The sequence below is a fragment of the Natator depressus genome, chromosome 6, assembly GCF_965152275.1.
Source record: "Natator depressus isolate rNatDep1 chromosome 6, rNatDep2.hap1, whole genome shotgun sequence".
In the NCBI taxonomy this organism is placed as follows: Eukaryota; Metazoa; Chordata; order Testudines; family Cheloniidae; genus Natator; species Natator depressus.
In genome coordinates this window covers 82,567,459-82,587,661 of record NC_134239.1, presented here as the reverse complement: position 1 = coordinate 82,587,661, position 20,203 = coordinate 82,567,459, and the positions used below count along the sequence as shown (strand labels likewise).

Here is a 20,203-nt window from a genome sequence, read left to right as displayed (position 1 = left end):
TGTATGAGCGTCATAGAAGGGGGTTAATAAGCTATACGTTGTTGTATTGAGTCTAATCCCTTGATAGTCCTTCAGCATTTTGATGGCCAGGTTGTGGGGTTGGGTTGTGGATTTAATATGTACACACACATCACCCTTAGACCATATCAGTTAAGAGGAGATCCTTGGAAATTACGGGATCTTTGATAACCCTTAAACTCATGAGAAATAAGGAGCGGGGAGTAGAATTCAGCGAGAAGTTGATCCCTATTGACCGTTTTTGTTACATGGCTCCGGGATGATCTACAGAGGCATCAGCAAGAGGGATGGTGCTTCTGGTGGTAAATAGAAGATACAGGGGCCAGAGCAAAAGGCTCACCATGTTAAAAGTATTTTTTTCAAATAATGACAAAATTAGCCTGTTGCACTGAAACTCGTTGAAAAAGCTTTTAAATTTAAAGTCTCGCACACTTCTTTAAAATGTGAAAGTAGTGAATCAAGACGAAGATCTGGTCTACTCACAGACTAGTACAGTTAAAGCAATACAATATTTTTGTGAAGATAAAACCTAAGTAATTCTGTATAAAACAGTGCTCATAAATTACAAAGTTGTTGAATAGTTGCATTTTACAACATGTAATAATAAAAGTATAGATTATAAACTATTGAAAATTGAAGCACTTCAGAGATAACTCCTAAAATACTGGGAAATGTTTTGTATTCAAGAATATTTAGTATTTTTAGAGCACAAAGCAGCTTTTTGTGTACACACAGTAAACTGTACTTTGACTTGTCAAGTAAATGTTCTTGATAAATACAAAGCTCCTTACAAATTCAACACAATACGTTTGCTAAGTGAGTTGAGTTCATCATATATAATTTAAAGTTTGAGGGGAGGTTGGAATACCTTGGGATGAATTTTGAGGGCTATTAAAGTTATTGTCTGACAGTGCTGCAATGTGTGTTTATATATCTGTCAACAGTAATTTAGGAAATTGTCAGTCATCTTACTACCACACTGCCTCTCCATATTATCTTAATCCTACAGTTCCCATATCTGTTCTGCTGTTCTTGTTGTCATAAAATATATATTCTGTTTTTGCCACAGTCCGGTGAAGACTTTCCTTAAGTTGTGGCATTCCCACTACACTCTTGTTTTTTTAATCCTTCCCATAAAGTCTATCCCTATATCTAACTTAATCTACATTAATACCCATGAAAAACTTTACGTGGTTTCTTTTGACTTTCATGTTTTTTAGACATCTGGCATATGTATTGAAGCCATTTATAATATTTGTCTTGCCTTTCTAAAATTGAGGAAAATTCATCTTTACATTTAAATGTGACTGTTTTGTTTTACTAAACAAAGTGCTTTTAAATGCCTCAAGGAGTATATTTTTGATTGGCTGTGCAGCGCATACGACAAATTGAGTTGTGTGGCCAGTCCTCGACATTAAGTACATTCAGTACAAAGTCCCTAGTCTTTAGTACTTGTGCTACAATAGCATCAGGGGATCACGTTGGGATCAGGGCCCCGTAGTACTCAGTGCTGTACAAACATAAAATAAGACAGTTCCTGCCTGAAAGAGCTTGAAGTTGAGAACTGACGTTATAAACGCATGGTGCTGATGTTTATTAAACACAGGTAGTATTTTTTTCTCCTGACACCCACATTTCAAGAGCCATATTTCAGTAGCATTAAATAAGCTTCTGAATCTGTGCCCAAAATTATGCCAAGAAGTTTGTGTGCAAAGTTTTGCAAGCCCAGACTTGTATTTTTATGTGCAAACAGAATGTAGACGTGTGTGAGCAAGTTTTGCATATGGATCTCTGTGTCCCTTGTTCAGAAATGTAACCCTGAAGATTTTAAATAGCTCTTTTTAAATGTAAAAAGAACTTTAACAGTTGAGACTTCACATCCAACATAGATTTAAGAAAACATTTGTGTTTTCTGGTTACCTAGAGGGTTATAACTCATAAATTCCAAATCCTGAACATTCAATTAAATTCTCCTGAATATGCACATCTGAATGATTCTGTTCAATCCCCATCAGCAAAAAAACTTTAAGAATGGATGCCCATACTCCAGTTTACTATAACTGCTGTACAGTAGATATTGAAACAATTTTAAATCGTGATGATAAATTATCTGATATTTCGAATTAAAAGGTTAGGTGCTATGGTTTAGTGATTAGTGTGAGGGATTGGGAATAGGGAGATGTGTTCTAATCAGAATCATAGAATATCAGGATTGGAAGGGACCTCAGGAGGTCATCTAGTCCAACCCCCTGCTCATACATACTAGCAATTTATGAAAATAAAATTGTTGACTGTGCGCATTTTTTTACATTCAAAAGGAAAGGAAATATAGTAGATTTAAGTCAAAGTAGGTTGTTAGAGTAAATATAGAAATTGTTTTCAATTCATCCCACTTGCCCCGTCGTTCCTCAAATAGTCCAGTTGTTATAATAATAGACAGTTAATTGCTCCATTTATCTCAGTTTATTCTGGTTAACCACATTTCAGTAGTTGGTGTTTGTTTTTGCAAACATACTGATGAAATTGATTTCATCTGCCATTGTTTTACTACGAGACCTTGGACAAGTTCATTTAGTTACCCTATTCCTCAGTTTTCCCATCTCTAAAGTGGAGATAATACAATGGTGTGTTGTGAGGCTTAATTAATATCTGCCAAGTGCTTTTAGATTGGAGGAAGAAAAGCAATATAGAGGTACAAAATAATATACTCTTTAGTTAGCGTTTTCCTTCTCTGCATCCTCAGGTAAAATGATGGGTGTCATAACTATAAAGGGAAGGGTAACCACTTTTCTGTATACAATGATATAAAATCAATCCTGGCCAGAGGCAAAATCCTTTCACCTGTAAAGGGTTAAGAAGCTAAGGTAATCTCGCTGGCATCTGACCCAAAATGACCAATGAGGGGACAAGATACTTTTAAATCTGGAGGTGGGGGAAAAAGGCTTTTGTCTGTCTGTGTGTATACCTTTGCCAGAACAGATCAAGGATGCAAGCCCTCCAACTCCTGTAAAGTTAGTAAGTAATCTAGCTAGAAAATGTGTTAGGTTTTCTTTGGTTTGGCTTGTAAATTCGCTGTGCTGGAGGGAATGTGTATTCCTGTTTTTGTGTCTTTTTGTAACTTAAGGTTTTGCCTAGAGGGATTCTCTGTTTTTAATCTGACTGCCTGTAAGATTATCTTCCATTCTGATCTTACAGAGTTGTTCTCTTATCCTTTTTTTGTTCTTCTAATAAAGTTCTGTTTTTTAAGAATCTGATTGGGTTTCTAGGATCCTAAGAAACGCAAGCTGGTCTGTGCTCAACTTGTTTGTTCTCAAGCCTCCTCAGGAAAGGGGGTATAAGGGCTTGGGGGGATTGCTGGGGGAAGAGGAACTCCAAATGGTCCTTTTCCCCGGTTCTTTGTTAAAGCGGTTGGTGGTGGCAGCATACTGTTCAAGAACAAGGCAAAGTTTGTGCCTTGGGAAATGTTTTTAACCTAAGCTGGTAAAAGTAAGCTTAGGGGGTCTTTCATGAGGGTCCCCACATCTGTACCCTAGAGTTCAGAGTGGGGAGGGAACCTTGATAATGGGAAACCTGCATACTGACAAACTGTAGTACTTAACAAATTACAGCATAGAATGGAAGTTGTTATAATCAGACATGAGGCAAAATATGCATGGGTTATTACTATTTTTATAGTGAATGTTGTTTATTGCAAACTCTTATTGTTGAATTTCATTCATATGTATTTCACATTTTTATGTGCTCGCTTTTCATGGTGATGGCAAATATGTGCATATAAAACATACAGTTGTTAACCATTTGTAAAGAACTCTATTATGCAGCAAGATAAATGATTTTGTGGTGATTAGATTTGTAAAGTGGCTCTGCATTCTTTCTTTTGGTTGTTTGTGACATCTGTAGCCTTTGTATGGGTCCTCTGTTGCAAGACAAACAACTAAAATTCATTAAAATGAAGAGCTGTGCCTGATGGCTGCAAATATTCCCTAAACCTAGGCCAGCAAAAACAAAATTCTCTTAGGGATATGGGTTATAGTTTTGTAACATCGTGGTTCTTAAAATGCATTCATACATTAAATTTGGGCTCCATGTGCAGAATTTTAAATAGCTGAAAGCTGTTGTTCCGGGCGGTCAAACACAATGTTTTACATAACAAGTGCCTGTTCAGGGTAAACTGGCACTTCTCAAACACTGAAATGAAATAAAATAGACAAGCATCTTGAATTAACTTGCAGTTAGACCAGATTCAGTGCTGCTGGTACAGTGTTAATTGAAAGTAATTTTTAAATACTACTGCCTAAATTGACAGATAAAATATCCTACATCAGAAAGGCAAAAGAACTTCCAACTCAATTAAAACTGAGAACATACACAAAATTGTCCTATAAAGGAGATTAAATATGGTTTCTGTAGAGAATGTGGTATCCTTGTTTTTGATATAGTGCGGGGTGATATTAAGCATTTACGTGTCTCTGTAAATGTAAATGGCAATTTTCCAGATGACTTTATTCTAAATATTACTTTCTTCAAATCTTTTTCAGGCATATGTGGTATTTGTCTCCACATTAGGACGACAGTGGCTTGAAAGGAATTTCTCTTCCTTACTTTCCCATATTTTAGATCTAGTGTCTCAGTCTCACCCTAAAGCTATTCAGACTCAAATGGATGCTATCTGCTGTCGCCGTTGTATTTCATTTATCCTTCGAGCTACAGTAGGAGGTCTTCTTGGAGAAAAAGCTCAAATTGCAGCTGCCAAAGAGATTTGTCAAGCCATCTGGAAACTGAAGAAAGTTGTGGGTATGGGACTAACAAGATTATCTGTTTGTGGGGGAGGTTGTTTTTTTAAACCAGTGCTAAAATGATTGTTTGCCTACCCTAATTCTGAAGATTCTGCAGAAATAGAACTTCTACTTCTGGTATATTACCATAATAATGTAGAGAAAAGTTTCTGTTTTTTTTTTTCAGGTTGTTTTATTGATTAAAAAAAAACTTCTTACACTTGTCACATAGCAGAATTATTTTTAACAGTAAAACACAGATAACAGAATAGATCAAATACATTTCAACTGTAATTGATACAAATGGGGCCAGATTCTCTCTCCCTGCTCCAGCCATTTCATACTACTCAGGTGGTGCAAAATGGCAGAACCTGGCCCAACTAGCCATCTGCAAATTCCCTGGGTGTAAGGCAGATTTTTAGATGGCATAACATTCTGTGCCTGGCTCCTACGCCAACTACTTCTCCAGCATTGGGGGTGTGGTGAGAGGACTAGAACATGCCTTTGCTGTGCCAATTCTCAACTGGTGTATAGTCCTATATCTTGCTGCTGGTTCAATCTGTAGTGTCCTAAAATAAAATTTAGTTGACTGACTCTAAATTTTGCTGTGTATGTGTTCCTAGCTTTGCTGCCTTATAGGCTTAACTATCTTGAAACATCTCTTACTTTTTTTAAAGTGCCGTATAGTGAAGGTAATCAAACCTGGCACCCACCCCATGTCAAAATATGGCCCATTCAAATCCCCATGGGTTTAGTTGAAAATAGAAGGGTTCTTGGTTGCTGCCATTCATTGTCACCTGCTAAATTGGCAATGTGGTGTTTTTTATTTTATGATTGTTTTTCTACTCTTCTCACCCATCCACTACTTACCCTGGAACTAAATAATGTCCTTTTCTGTGGCAACTTGATTGAGGTATGGAAAGTCTCAGCTGAGTCCCATTGAAAATCCTGAATCTTATGTGAGACAGTTAATGATAGAAGAATATTTCTAATGTAGCTACCATATCATTGCATTCTTTATTCTGTCTCTTTGTATTTTATTATTATTTTATTTTAATGTGCAATGATTTCACGGTTTCTAATGTGTTACCAGATGTTGTGATGAGTGATGGTAACTTGGAAACTCGGATTGGTACAACAGACGTAACAGCAAGCCAACATGTTCTTGTGTGTGTATTACACGAACTTGGCAGTCTCGTACATGGTTTAGGCACTACTGCTGCACCATTGCTACAAGATTCCAGTACAGGTAATGGATTAGTTTGCAAAATATTTTCCTTGAGTTTTTTTGCAAATTTTGATCGCAACAATGTGTTCTTATTTTTGCAGAATATTTCAGACTAACATATGGAAAGATATAAACACAGATAAAAGATATAACACATAGGAAATATATTAACAAATTGGAGAGAGTTCAGTAGAAAGCAACAGAAATGATAGATGGTTTGGAAAACCTGACCTATGGGAAAGGTTGAAAAAAGTGGACATATTTAGTCTTGAGAAAAGAAGACCTGAGAGGGGACCTGATATGTCTTCAAATACATTAAGGGCTGTTATAGAGAGAACAATTGTTCTCCATGTCCACTGAAGATAGGACAAGAAGTAATGGGCTTAATCTGCAGCAAGGGAGATTTAGGTTAGATATTAGGAAAAACTTCGTAACTAAAAGAGTAGTTAAGCTCCAAAACATGCTTCCAAGGGAGGTTATTGACTCCCCTCACTGGAAGTTTTAAGAACAGGTTGGATAACTCCCTGTCAATGATGATCTAGGTTTATTTGGTCCTGCATCAGCTCCGGGGACTGGACTTGAGGACCTCCCTTCCAGCCCTACATTTCTATGATTCTGTGATTCTGTGACAGAAATACACTCCTTTTTTAAATTTGTAAACTTCTGCTGCATTCAGGCTCTTGAAAATTACTGGTGCTTCATACACTTGATCTCTAAAATCTATCCATTTCTCCTTCTGAAGCCTTTGGTTCTCTCTCCCATTGACTACTGGAACCTCCCTTCTGCTGTGCCAGCTTATCATATTGACCCATTCAGTCTGGTCAGAACACTGCTACTAATATCATCTAGCTTTGTGGCTGCTCTGATTGCAATTACGTTCTTCAGATCCTTGCCAAAGATTTTCTTTTTCTCTGTCAAGTTCAAGCTCATCCACACCTTCAAGCCTCTGCGTAACTCCATCTCAGCTTTGCTCTCATTTCCTCCTGTGCTGTTTGTGACCCTCCCTCCTAACCAGTCCCTTTTGTAACCTTTTCCTATTTTCCTCCTCTTTGCTTAAACTTACTCTCTCTTCATGCATCAGATAACCAACTTTTCACTTTTTTCTTATCTATTTTTATCCTAAAATGTGCTGCTTGTATGAAGCCTTTCAAAGACCATCACCCAAACAGCTCTGCACCACCTCCTGCCTGTATTGTTACACAATGTACAATGTACTCTGAATATCAGATTGAAAGTATATACTACTTAGGGTTGTCTTTTAGTTCAGAGCAAACACACTGTGCAATGTGCTCAGTAAATATATTTGACCAAATTTAAATAGAAATGTTTAGTTATTCTCTTATGCAGGGGTGGCCAACCTGAGCTGGAGAAGGAGCCAGAATTTACCAATGTACATTGCCAAAGAGCCACAGTAATACATCAGCAGCCCCCCATCAGCTCTCTCCCTCCCCCTCCCCGCTGCTCCCAGCACCTCCTGCCCACCGTCAGCCTCGCTGATCAGCGTCTCCCCTTCTTTCCCTGCACCTCCTGATCTGCTGTTTCGTGGCGTGCAGGAGGCTCCGAGGGGTAGGGGGAGGAGCGAGGGCTCAGGGGAGGGGGTGGGAAGGGGTAGAGTGGGGGCAGGGCCTGTGGCAGAGCCAGGGGTTGAGCAGTGAGTACCCCCTGGCACATTGGAAAGTTGGCGCCTGTAGCTCCAGCCCTGGAGTCGGTGCCTATACAAGGAGCCGCATATTAACTTCTGAAGAGCTGCATGTGGCTCCGTAGCCACAGGTTGGCCACCCCTGCTCTTACGTTTTCATTTTAGTGCAGTGAGTGGTCTATCCTATTTTGCTTTAGTGATTTAAAAATCATTACTCCAGATCTGTTGTTATATACTTTACCTCCAATCATGCAGTTGATCTGTGCAGGTGGACATTGGTATCTATGCAGAGCTGCATTGGTATCCATCCATTATAGGTATCATCCATGCATTGTTATCTATGCAGAGACACTGGTCTTCCTGCATGGATTTACTTGCTGGATCAGCCCTGTAATTACTTACCAAGGCACTTTGTAGACATTTCATGTTTGCTTAATGTATTAGAACAATGGTACAAATACAATGACATTGATAAGAAATGTTGAGTTTGATATTGCAGTCTGGGTTGATAATTTAGTGCTATCTCAGTGCTCCTGGAAAAATTACACATACAGAAGCATAGTATAGTTAGTGCTTTTATCCAAAGAAGTAATTGTGTATTTGTAAATGTAACACTTGGCTAGATAGGCCATAAAGAAGCTATCAGGATTTTATATCATTGTCGCTATAGACCAGTGTGATGTGGAGGGGAGGGGATGTGTTAAATAGAAACTTCACTAAGGAGGAATAACATTTCATGTTTCAATCAACTTTATTTCTCAGTAAGGAGTAGGCATTGAACTAATTGAAATACATGCAATTATGATCTAGTGTAGTGAAGCACTTATCTATGTTTTCAATGAATTTATGTTTGTATTCAAGAAAATATAATCTAGGTAGGTTTATCTGTCTAGGTTGGGGTGGGCAAATATTTTGGCCTGAGGGCCACATCGGGGTGCAAAACTGTATGGAGGGCTGGGTAGGGAAGGCTGTGCCTCCCCAAACAGCCTGGCCCCCACCCCCTATCCGACCCCTCCCACTTCCTGCCCCCTGACTGCCCCTCTCAGAACCCCCGCCCCTAACCACCCCCCAGGACACCACCCCCTATCTAACCCCCCCCCCTTTTCCCATCCCCTGCCCCCCACCCCCAAACCTCTTCCCCATCCAACCACCCCGTGTTCCCCATCCCCCAACCTCCTCCCCATCCAATCACCCCCTGTCCCCTGACTGCCCCCCGGGATCCCCTGCCCCATATCCTACCCCTCGGCCCCCTTACCATGCTGCTAAGAGTAGCATGTCCGGAGCCGCGCCTCCTGGCCAGAGTCAGACACACAGCTGTGCTGCCCTGCACGAGCGTGCAGCCCCACCGCCCAGAGCACTGCCTGCGCGGCGGCGTGGCAGCAGGTGAGGAGAAACAGCAGAGGAGGGGCCGGGCCTCCTGGACCAGGAGCTCAGGGGCTGGGCAGGACGGTCCCGCGGGCTGTAGTTTGCCCACCTCTGGTCTAGGTTCTTATGTAGTGCCCATTACTGTGGTCTCTTAAGGTACACATTGAAGTGTATACATAAGGCATGTTTCTCTTTCTCTCTCCCTTTCCCTCCTTTCTCACTTCTGTCTGCCCCCCTTCCTGCCCCCCAGTTTCCAGACAGCAGGTACAACTGGTCTCTGGTGGTTTTTATTTTCTTATACTTTATTTTTTTATGGTGTTATATGGAAAAGCTAAATCAAAAATGAGTTTTTGCTTTTAACTCTCAAAGCTCTGAGGTTGGGGGTCCTTCTCATCTCTTGGGAATGTGTTCCAAGTTTTGGAGCCAATTGCTCAACAAATTGTTTCTCTTCCTCAAACACTTCTTGGGTTGATAGTTCCATGGAATGTAGCTGTCATGGAAGTTCAGGATGAAGCAAGATGAAGCAGTCTGGCTGGTTCCCGGGGAAAGTCTCAAAGAAGATTTAAACATTGTGTTTAATCCAGTCCTTTACAGAGAGCCAGGGAAGAGAGCAGACAGCTGGATTGTTGTGGTCTTAATTGTTGAACAGAGGGACTTCTGTGTTTTGAATTAATTGTAGCCATAGCTTTTGAAGTCAGCTGTTTCATACTTAACATGATCATTCTTGAAGGTCACAAGTGCGTGGATCACTGCAGCCAAGTCTGAATCTGATAAAAGGAGGTGTAGTATTCTTGCTGTCTGTATATGGAAATCGCCATTCTTTTGCAGCTTTGGCTGTTACGGTGTCCATAAGCAGTATACAGTCTAGATATACACCATGGCTGCAGGTTGTCTTAATGACACAAGGGTGGTGTTACAAAGAGGTCAAGGTTTTTTGAAAGTTTTCCCCTCTCTCCAATAGCACCACTTCAATCTTTCCAGAATTTAGTTTGATCCAACTGCTCCTCAGCTGGGTTAACTTATTTAAAGTAATAAAATATTTTAGATTGATGACATTTAATGTGAAATCTCTCTTATTAGCACTTCTCACTGTTTAAAGATTAGCACATGCTTGAAAAGTGACATTCACTATCCCTCAGTGAATACACATACATGCCTTTAGACACTCTTCTTACTCATCAGCCAGACTGCTTTGTCCATGTCTTAAGTATATTTATTTTTTCTTTCAGGGGTTCTGGATGCAGTAATTTCAGTTATTCTTCATCCCAGTATTTCAGTTAGACTAGCAGCAGCTTGGTGTCTACGCTGCATTGCTGTAGCATTGCCATCCTATGTGTCTCCACTTTTGGATCGCTGCATTGAGCGGCTTAGTGCCCTTAAGTCCTCCCCTGAAGCAGTGACTGGATATAGTTTTGCTGTTGCTGCTCTATTGGGAGCAGTAAAACACTGCCCATTAGGAATTCCACATGGAAAAGGGAAGGTAACGATCCTACTAATTTACTTGAAAGCAGTTCTGTTGTGCTCCTTCCTGAAGTGTCTCAAATGTATTTCGTATTTAATTGTGATTTTACAACGCTGATTTTTTTATCTCATGATTGGAACACTAATATTTTTTTCTCAAAATATTGATGTAGTAGTTTCTTTTATTGGGAAGAAAAGGATCCCCAAGAACACACATAATAATGCTATTTTCTCTACCCCATAAATTTAGTCATTTAAACCACTGATCAGGTAGTGTAACATTTCTGAATTACATATTTTTTTCAAAGAAGATCCATGGTGTCATAACCATAGTAAATATTCAGTCTGTTAACTTTTGCTAATTGCAGAGTAGAGATGGACAGGGTAAGTTGCTGTTTAAGCAGGTTAGCAGTGTGTGTATGTGAGGGATACTCCCCTTTTTTATACTCTTCTCCTTCCTATTTCCATTAAATTATAAGAGAACACACCTCTTTCAGGCTTGTTTAGACTCCAACTTGGTTGCAGTCACTCGTTGCCTCCATGCTTCTGGGGTTTGCTTAGGTGACACCTTCAGCTCCTGAGGTATGCAGTCTGTTTAATGAATATGCAAGATTTCTAGCTTCCTTTCTTTGGGAAAGCATCAGATAAATTAAAAGTTAGTGTTTAACTTTTCTCTTTTTTTTTCAACTCATTTTCTGAGATATTCCCTCAGTTGTATTAGAGTTCAACAGCAAATGAAATTCTATTTTCAAAATTTACAAATACTCCTAATCTTTTATATAAAGTTTTTTGTCCTCAAACCAGTCTTTTTTAAAATTAAATAACTCTATAAATAGTCTTGAGCTTAAATAGCTGTAAAAGAAGTTGTTGATTCTTTATTACAGTTTTTGGAGAGATGATTCTTCATCTTCCTGAGTTGGATGAGAGAGCTGCTTGAGCGCTGCCAGCAATTAATTAATTAATTCCCATTAATATAAATACTCTATACTCAAATGGCTTCTTTCATTAGCAATCAGTTTAGCAAGGTCATTAAATTTTAGGTTAGTACACAACACATTTTACCATTTAAATAGCAATGGTATTAAGAGATTTTCATTTAGCAAACACATTTGCAAGTATGCATTTCAGGTGTTTGCCACTTGAACATTTAGAAAATAAACAAAAAAAATATTTCCAACTATAGTGTTTTTCCTCAATGCTTTTATGAATGAAGTTTTTAGAGATTATGAAATTCATTTCAGCAAGAAATACTTCTAGGATTCTTTGTATGGGTTTACTTAGAAGTTTTTCCATGAGGAAATAAAAAAACAAACAAATGACTTTACACCTGGATTTATTGGTCTGACAATACAACCATACATTCCTTTTCACAGTCATTTTTTTTTTATTTTAATTGGTGTCTTGGTCTAGATAAGACACTCTTAAGGTCTGTTTCTTTACCTAAGCTACTTAGTTACAATTTGTTACAGCAATTAGACTACTATTAAATATTTTGTACAAAGCACAGATTTCAATAACCAGTATATCTTTTAAACATAGCACAAAGGAAAATAGTATAAAAGTTAAAGCAAGGTAAAGTTTAAAATGCAGCTTTCCTGAGTTTGAATAACACTCTTAAAGCTAATAAGCATGGTTTTATGGCTAAGGAGGGCTATCTTCTGGATGTTTGCTTGCTCGTGGGAGACAGAAACAGACACCTCCTTGAATTTCTTTAACCAGCCTGAATATAAGTAACTAAACTAACCCAGATATTGTTATATTTTCAAGCATCCTGGCTATAACATATTTGTAGTTATAAATATTCATTCAATAAAGATGCAAACAAGTTTTTAACAACCTAATATTAATGTAAATTATAATAATTTTATGAATATTTTTGCATTAAGATTGAGGTCTGCCCACCACATATCACTATTGCTTCTTGGAATGAAGGTTGATTCTAAAGAGCTTTGGCTTAGAGAAATTGGAAAGAGGAGGGAGACTGTAATTTAAGAGTAAACTTCTTGAGACCAGTTATGTATTCAGAATTGTAAATCAGTCCATTCTGGCTGAAGCCAATGAAACTTCCTCTGAAGATTAAAGCTTGTATAACTCTGGCCTGACTTGCAAGTATGCTAAGTTGGCAGGTTACCATTATTTTTCCCTTTCCCATGAACATCACAACTGCATTGTTGAGTAAGAAAAGGCTGTGTTAGTCCACAATACAACTGAAGCTCACTACGTTTTGCCAAAGAAAATGATCTTCTTTTATAAAACTAATTGGCAGTACATCCACAGATCTGTTGCTTTGCTCACTGTGTTATAAATAAGTTTCCTGGAAGGACATTCACTTACCACAGACTAAACTGAGTTAACACCTTCCTATGCCTTTAGGTGACTAACCACTGTACAAAATAAAATTTACTTATCCATATATCCATTCTGCCAAAACTTCCACTAGTCCAAGGTAGAAATTATATAAGATGGTTAAAACCCTTAACTAATTCCAACACCAGTTTCATCTGTGGAAGAGACTCCCTGAGAATAGGGAATAGTACTGCTCCTATAGAAGTGGGATGAGGGTAGTACTTGGTTTTTGTCCTTGCACACAGTGGGGGTGGGAGGGAGGGCATTGTACCAGGGCCCTAGTGAACTTGCTGTACTGGGGCACAACATTTCTCTTGATCTGCTTACACACCAAGCCAGCCTGTCCCCTGAATAGTTCCGTCCTGTAGCCTGGCAAAATCAGGCCCTAAATTATTAGAAATAATCATTAGCATTTTTTCTTCAAGTTGTATTTGATTTCTGTGTACAATTACAAAGGTAGTGATGCTTTTTGTTTTTCAAATTTTGAATAGGTAATCATGACAGTAGCAGAGGATTTACTGTGTTCTGCTTCTCAAAATAGTCGCATTTCAATACAACGAACGCAGGCTGGATGGCTGTTGGTAGCTTCTCTTATGACATTAGGTAATAGGTTTCTTAAAGTACATATAAGAGTAAATTAAAGTATGTCTTTTGGTAAATCCATATGACTAGTTTTAATACTTGTGGTCCTTCATTTGCCTTTAATATTTCATAGTAAAAATAATTAACATAAATTTAAATCTCTGATAAGAAAAGATGCATAAAAGCATTGTTTGTTACCTTAAAACTTACCGTTAACTTAGTGGGAGTTCTGCCTGCAGAACAATGGCAGGATTGGACCAGTACTACTTAAATATGAAAGATAATTTGCAAGATTAGTCCAATAACATTTTATGTCATGACTGTAAATGTTCAAAATTGTTTGGTATAATATGTGTGTCAGGGCAAGATGAGGAGTATATCAAGATCCTCACTGAATCTGTCAGGCACATGAAATGTTATTGAACTCTAATCATGCTTAATATTGTCAGAGTATTGACCCTGATATTTAAATCATTGTTCAAGCCCTCACTAAGTCTTTTTGTGTCTCTTTGCATGTTCCTTGCCTCCTTTCAACATTTGAACCTGTTAGTTCTGTCCACCAATCCTCTATTTCCCTGTGTTAAGAGAGAGATCTCTATACACCAACCTGTGCTCAGAAATTTTGCATTTCTGAACATCTCCACCAAATGAATTTTTTTTCTTTTATGTTGTTCCTCAGCTGAGTCCACATATGACAAACTTTGGCTAAAGCTAAATAACAGGTTTATAATGAATTTGGGAGACACAACCTTAACAATAACAGTGGGCATGTTCTTCTGTACAAAATGGGGCACAGTGGCAGTAGGTTAAGGAATAATGCAAGGATGGGTGGAGGAAACAGTAGAGACCTTTTTGAACATAGGCAAGCTGATTTAATATTTTACCTTTTGGGTTCCTCAGATTTGTAATTGGCTGTTGTTAAAACTTACAGGTCCTGCTGTTGTCCAGCACTATCTCCCAAGAATGCTATTACTGTGGAAGTGTGTCTTTCCACTATCTCCTAAAGATCTAGAAACAGAGAGGACTCGGGGAGATTCATTTACATGGCAAGTGACATTGGAAGGCCGTGCTGGTGCTCTCTGTGGTAAGCAAAGTTTCGCATATTCTCTCTCTCTCTCTCTCTGATTATTTGTCCTTCAGACATCATAAAGAAAACCATCAGTGCAGAATTTATGCTTGTTTTCAATTACCTTCATAATAGACTGTGTGTGTGTGTGTGTGTCTGTTGGATTATGTTGGTAACCCTTGTGGTGGATATTTTTTTCTCATCCTGATGTTTTATTTCCAAAACAACAACCAATGTAATAACTTTTGCGAATCTTTTTATTATTTTTTATTTATGTTGCAATAACACCTAATGGCCTCAATCAGGTTGGACCCTGTTATCCTAGGTACTTTACAAATATCTGATAAATGAGAGTCTCTTCCCCAAATAGCTTATATTCTACAAGACAAGATATAATAGGTGGATGAGAGAAACGTGGGCTAGGTTGGGGTGGAGAGGATGGGGTAACAAATATAATGGGGCGGGGAGTAGCAGGATATACAACTCACCACCTGCTTGCTTGTTATCAGGTTACAGTTTTCTACACGCATTATTAAAGAGTAGGGATGTAAGCAATTAAAAACATTAATCTCAATTAATCAAGTGATTAAAATAATTGCGATTAATCACACAACCGCACTGTTAATAGAATACCATTTATTTAAATATTTTTGGATGTTTTCTACATTTTCAAATATATTGATTTCAATTACAACACAGAATACAAAGTGTACAGTGCTCACTTTATATTTATTTTTTGATTACAAGTATTTGCACTGTAAAAAAAAAAAAAAAAAGAAATAGTATTTTTCAGTTCACCTAATAGAAGTACTGTAGTGCAATCTTTTTATCGTGAAAGTTGAACTTACAAATGTAGAATTTTGTACAGAAAATAACTGCATTCATAAATAAAACAATGTAAAATTTTAGAGTCTGCAAGTCCACTCAGTCCTACTTCTTGTTCAGCCAATCGCTCAGACAAACAAGTTTACATTTACGGGAGATAACGCTGCTCGCTTCTTGTTTACAATGTCACCTGAAAGTGAGAAGACGTATTCTCATGGCACTTTTGTAGCTGGCATTGCAAGATATTTATGTGCCAGATGCTCTAAAGATTCATATGTCCCTTCATGCTGCAACCACCATTCCAGGGGACATGTGTCCATGCTGATGACAATCCAAAACAGTGCAGACTGATGCATGTTCATTTTCATTATCTGAGTCAGATGCCACCAGCAGAAGGTTGATTTTCTTTTTTGGTGGTTCGGGTTCTGTAGTTTCCGCATCGGAGTGTTGCTCTTTTAAGACATCTGAAAGCATGCTTCACACCTCATTCCTCTCAGATTTTGGAAGGCACATCAGATTCTTAAACCTTAGGTCGAGTGCTGTAGCTATCTTTAGAAATCTCACATTGGTACCTTCTTTGCATTTTGTCAGATCTGCAGTGAAAATGTTCTTAAAATGAACAACGTGTGCTGGGTCATCGTCTGAGACTGCTATAACATGAAATATATGACAGAATGTGGGTAAACCAAAGCAGGGGACATAAAATTCTCCTGCAAGGAGTTCAATCACAAATTTAATTAATGCATTATTTTTTTAAGGAGCGTCATCAACATGCAAGCATGTCCTCTGGAATGGTGCCAAAAGCATGAAGGGACATACAAATGTTTAGCATATCTGGCACGTAAATATCTTGCAATGCCGAATACAGAAGTGCCATGCAAATGCCTGTTCTCACTTTCTGGTGATGTAGCTAAGAAGAGGGCAGCATTATCTCCTGTAAATGTAAACAAACTTGTTTGTCTGAGCGATTGGCTGAACAAGGACTAGGACTGAGTGGACTTCTTGCCCCAAAGTTTTACATTGTTTTCTTTTTGAGTGTAGTTATGTAACAAAAAAAAATCTACATTTGTAACTTGCACGTTCATGGGAAAGAGATTGCACTACAGTACTTGTATGAGGTGAATTGAAAACTACTATTTCTTTTATAATTTTTACAGTGCAAATATTTGTAATAAAAAATAATATACACTTTGATTTCAATTACAACACAGAATACAATGTATATGAAAATGTAGAAAAACACCCAAAATATTTAATAAATTTCAGTTGGTATTCTATTGTTTAACAGTGCGATTAAAACTGTGATTAATCGCGATTAATTTTTTTTGAGTTAATCGCGTGTATTAACTGTGATTAATCAACAGCCTTATTAAAGAGAAGTTTTGAGGAAGAATTTGGTGGTGGCTGTAGAGATTTTGACTGGGAGTTTCTTCTACTTGAAAGTCATGGGAGAAACAATGGAAGTGCTTGTCAGAGAAGTGGAGAAGTTGGGAGATTCAGGCTATCTGGCAGCAGAGCCAAGGCGAGGAATGATAAATAATGAGTGATTATTATAAATAATAAGTTGAATAGGTAGATTTGGACCAGTGCTTTAAAAGTGCAGCAGGTCAAAATAACCTGCAGGCCCAGGATATAAAAATTGTAAGAGGCAAGCCTGTATTGCTCAGGGGTGCACATTATTAATACCATCTGTTTGGCTGTTTTTCTCACTTACCCACTGCATGGGAACAAGAAGCAGGTGGAGCTCTCTTCTCCCCTCCCCCCCCCCCCTCCCCAACAACCCAACCTGGGGGTCGGGGCGTGGCGGGGAGGAGGGAACAGAAAGAGCCCAGCAGCTCAGAGCGGCTCTAGTCTCTCTTTCCCCTTCACTTCTTCCTCTGCTGAGTGATGGGATGGCACCTCTGCTTCTCGTCTTGCTCCCTCTGGACAACATCCAGCCTTCTAGGGAAGGGAGAGAGGGGATCCAGCTGCAGGCTCCCACAGACCTGGGAGGTGGGGATGAAAAACCCCAAGACCTGGAGGAAGAGGAGGTGAGGCTGGGGAGCAGAACAGATTGGGTCTGGAGGGGGAAAAAACAGGTGTGGAGATGGAACAGATCGGGGACTGGAGGGAACAAAACTGATAAGGGGGCTGGAGGGTCAGAATTAATTGCTAGACAGGGGGATGGGCATATGTGGGGATGGTGGAAGTCCCCTTATTTCAGACTACTTTAAGCTCTAGTTAGGACTAAGCTTAGAAAGTGACGCAAGAAGTTTGTGTTTGATGCCGTGGGAAAAGAAGGCAGTGTGGGGAAGGACTTAAAGAGAATGCTGATGTAGTCCAAATGACAAGCCAGGAAGATTATTTTAGTGGCTGCATCTTGAATGAACTTGAAGGGGGACAAGGTTGCAGGCATCCAGGACATAGAGGAGGAGATAACAAAAGTCAATGCATGAGATGATCAGATTTGGACAAGATTTTTAGTGGTATGGGCACAGAGAAGAGGTTAGATCTTGGAAATGTTGTGCAAGATGAAGCTACAAGATACAGATATGGCCTGGGAGATATGTGTTCTTGACTGAATTTTATTCATGTCCTTTAAAAATGTTTTCCCAGAACAAAAGCATATTAGTTTGTAAGCCTACTTAATTAGGTGCTTTGCTTCAAATAAAATTAATAAAAATTTGTAATATTGCAAAATGATGTCGCTAAGTAGTGAATGAGAATCTTTGGAAATACACATTGGCTGGGGAAGAAGTTATTTACTTGAGGATTTTTAAATACTAATGTATTGGACATTTTTCTCTCCTGTCAAATTTGACAGAGGTGTAGAAACTAATTTTCGAAAGTGACGTGGTCAGTTAGAAACCTAAGTCCTTGTCTACACTGGAAAGGGTTTTCCAATTATCACCATCCCCAGTGGAGATGCAGCTTATGCTGCCAAAATATGTGGCCTGACTTTTAGAGGTGCTGAAAACATGCAGTTTCCATTTTAATCAGTTATTTTTTTCTATTTGTCTTTAAAATCCTAGGTCAATAGTGCTATAAGTATTTTTTCTATTTGCTCTATTTTGAAATGAGCCATGCGATAATTGTATGTAATTTTCAGTTAAATAAATTCTACTAAGTTACAATCCGTTTCTTTTTTTAGCTATCAAAACCTTTGTTTCCTATTGTGGTGGTCTTCTTACTGATGAAGTTATTCAGAGACTACTTCCTCCCCTCCCATGTGCTGTGGATTTATTGACACGGTAAATGCATCATTATGTTTTTAAATGAAAGTAAGCCGTAATTTTATGTTAGAAAGTGCTGTAGAATATTTCTCTGGTATCTTCCTGATATGATGGATTGTTTAGACAGATAAATAGACTTTTAAAGTGTTATCTTACAGGGTACAAAAGCTATAGCAGTGATGTAAATAAACTGGTACAGTACTATGGGCTTGTCTTCACTGTACTGCTAGCTCAAGCTATAATTCTAGTTCTGTGCCTAACTCGACTCATGTACACACACACACAAATTTCTAGCTCATGTTACATGGTGTTTTAAGATCAAGTTATCTGGCCCATCATGAGTGAGGGTTAGGGCTGTAGGTTTAGAAGTTGAAGTTCCAGTACAGCTGATGCTAGAGCTAATAATGCAGTGGGGATGCAGCAATTCAAGCTACAGTTACTCTTCAGTGGCTAATCCAATTACTCAGATGCTAATCAAATTACTTTGTGTAGCTTGAGTGTTTCTCATTGTGGTTGCTCTCATGCTCTCACTCACGCTAGGCTAGCTCCAGTTACTCAAGATAACTGTTGTAATGAAGACAAGTAGAGCCCTACAAATTTGCAGATATCCACAGACCATTTTTGCAGAACGGCTGCAAATACAAATTTTGTATCTGCACAGGGCTCTAAATACAAGCCCTATGTCTTGTGTGTTGCATGTCATGCTAAGAAACAAAACATGAAATAACTTTTTTTTTCCGTCTGACACCATGTTTGTCCGCAATATTTTTATTTTTTATTGTTTTTGCAATCAAGTACAACACTAATAGTGACATTTTCTTGTTTATGCACATACCTGGATAACATTTTTGTGTGCTGTTTACACACATAGCAGGATAGTATTTATGTGTGCATCTGTTCCATTTCGTAAAACAAATATATACTCAGTGCAAAATTACTCTAGAGACAGAAATGGTTTATAAATGGACACTTTTTGTATTTATGTTGTTCTTCAACGTCAAAGTTGTTTTTTTCCCCTCCTTTGTGTTCAGTATTTTAACTGTTCTGTCACTCGAGATCATTAATGTCTAATAGCTTTTGGATCTAAGCTAGACCATGGTGGGACAAAACTACAAAAAGGTTAACTGCAAGAAAGACATGTAAAGTACAAGACAATATAAAAGCTTTTCATATTTCTACAGTAGTGCATAAAAATACAGCTTGGGAATAGGAAACCAGGGTTTCATGAGTTAATAGAAATGTAAGCTGCTTGTTGGTATGTTGACATTGCAAATTAGGCAGCATCTCTAATGTATGTAGCCTCAAGGGTGGTGAATACGAATTACAGTACAAATTAAAGCAAATCTGTAACTGAAAATTGTGACATAACCCTGTATCTCTCTTTAACATATGTCATGTGTCTTCTGTATTTTTTCAAGGCTCCCTTCGATACATAAAATGTATGGAAATGCTTTAAAAACACCAGCAATGACTTACAGGCACAGACTTTATGAATTATTGGCTTTATTGCCCCCAAAGACTTACGAAGGTATGTATTTTCTTACCAAGAAATACAGTTTTAAGTGATAAATACTAAGGGTTCATTTGTGAGTTTTCACTTTAATAACAAGTGTACAACTAGCAAGATTTGTTTTCATCTTTTTTCTGAAGTGCCCATTGTTATATTTTCCAAATTCACATTTCACA

At 38.3% G+C, this 20,203-nt stretch overlaps 1 protein-coding gene across 7 annotated transcripts in view; it reads left to right on the top strand.

The window, feature by feature from the left end:
- HEATR5A (HEAT repeat containing 5A) overlaps nt 1-20,203 on the top strand; it is a 128,136-nt gene that overhangs the window by 24,287 nt on the left and 83,646 nt on the right. For all 7 annotated transcript variants that reach the window (XM_074955815.1, XM_074955818.1, XM_074955814.1 and 4 more), the window contains 7 exons: nt 4,557-4,812; nt 5,887-6,042; nt 10,255-10,505; nt 13,324-13,435; nt 14,346-14,498; nt 18,436-18,535; nt 19,936-20,045. In XM_074955815.1, coding sequence (XP_074811916.1) covers nt 4,557-4,812; nt 5,887-6,042; nt 10,255-10,505; nt 13,324-13,435; nt 14,346-14,498; nt 18,436-18,535; nt 19,936-20,045 — 1,138 coding nt within the window. The remainder of the gene's footprint in view (nt 1-4,556; nt 4,813-5,886; nt 6,043-10,254; nt 10,506-13,323; nt 13,436-14,345; nt 14,499-18,435; nt 18,536-19,935; nt 20,046-20,203) is intronic.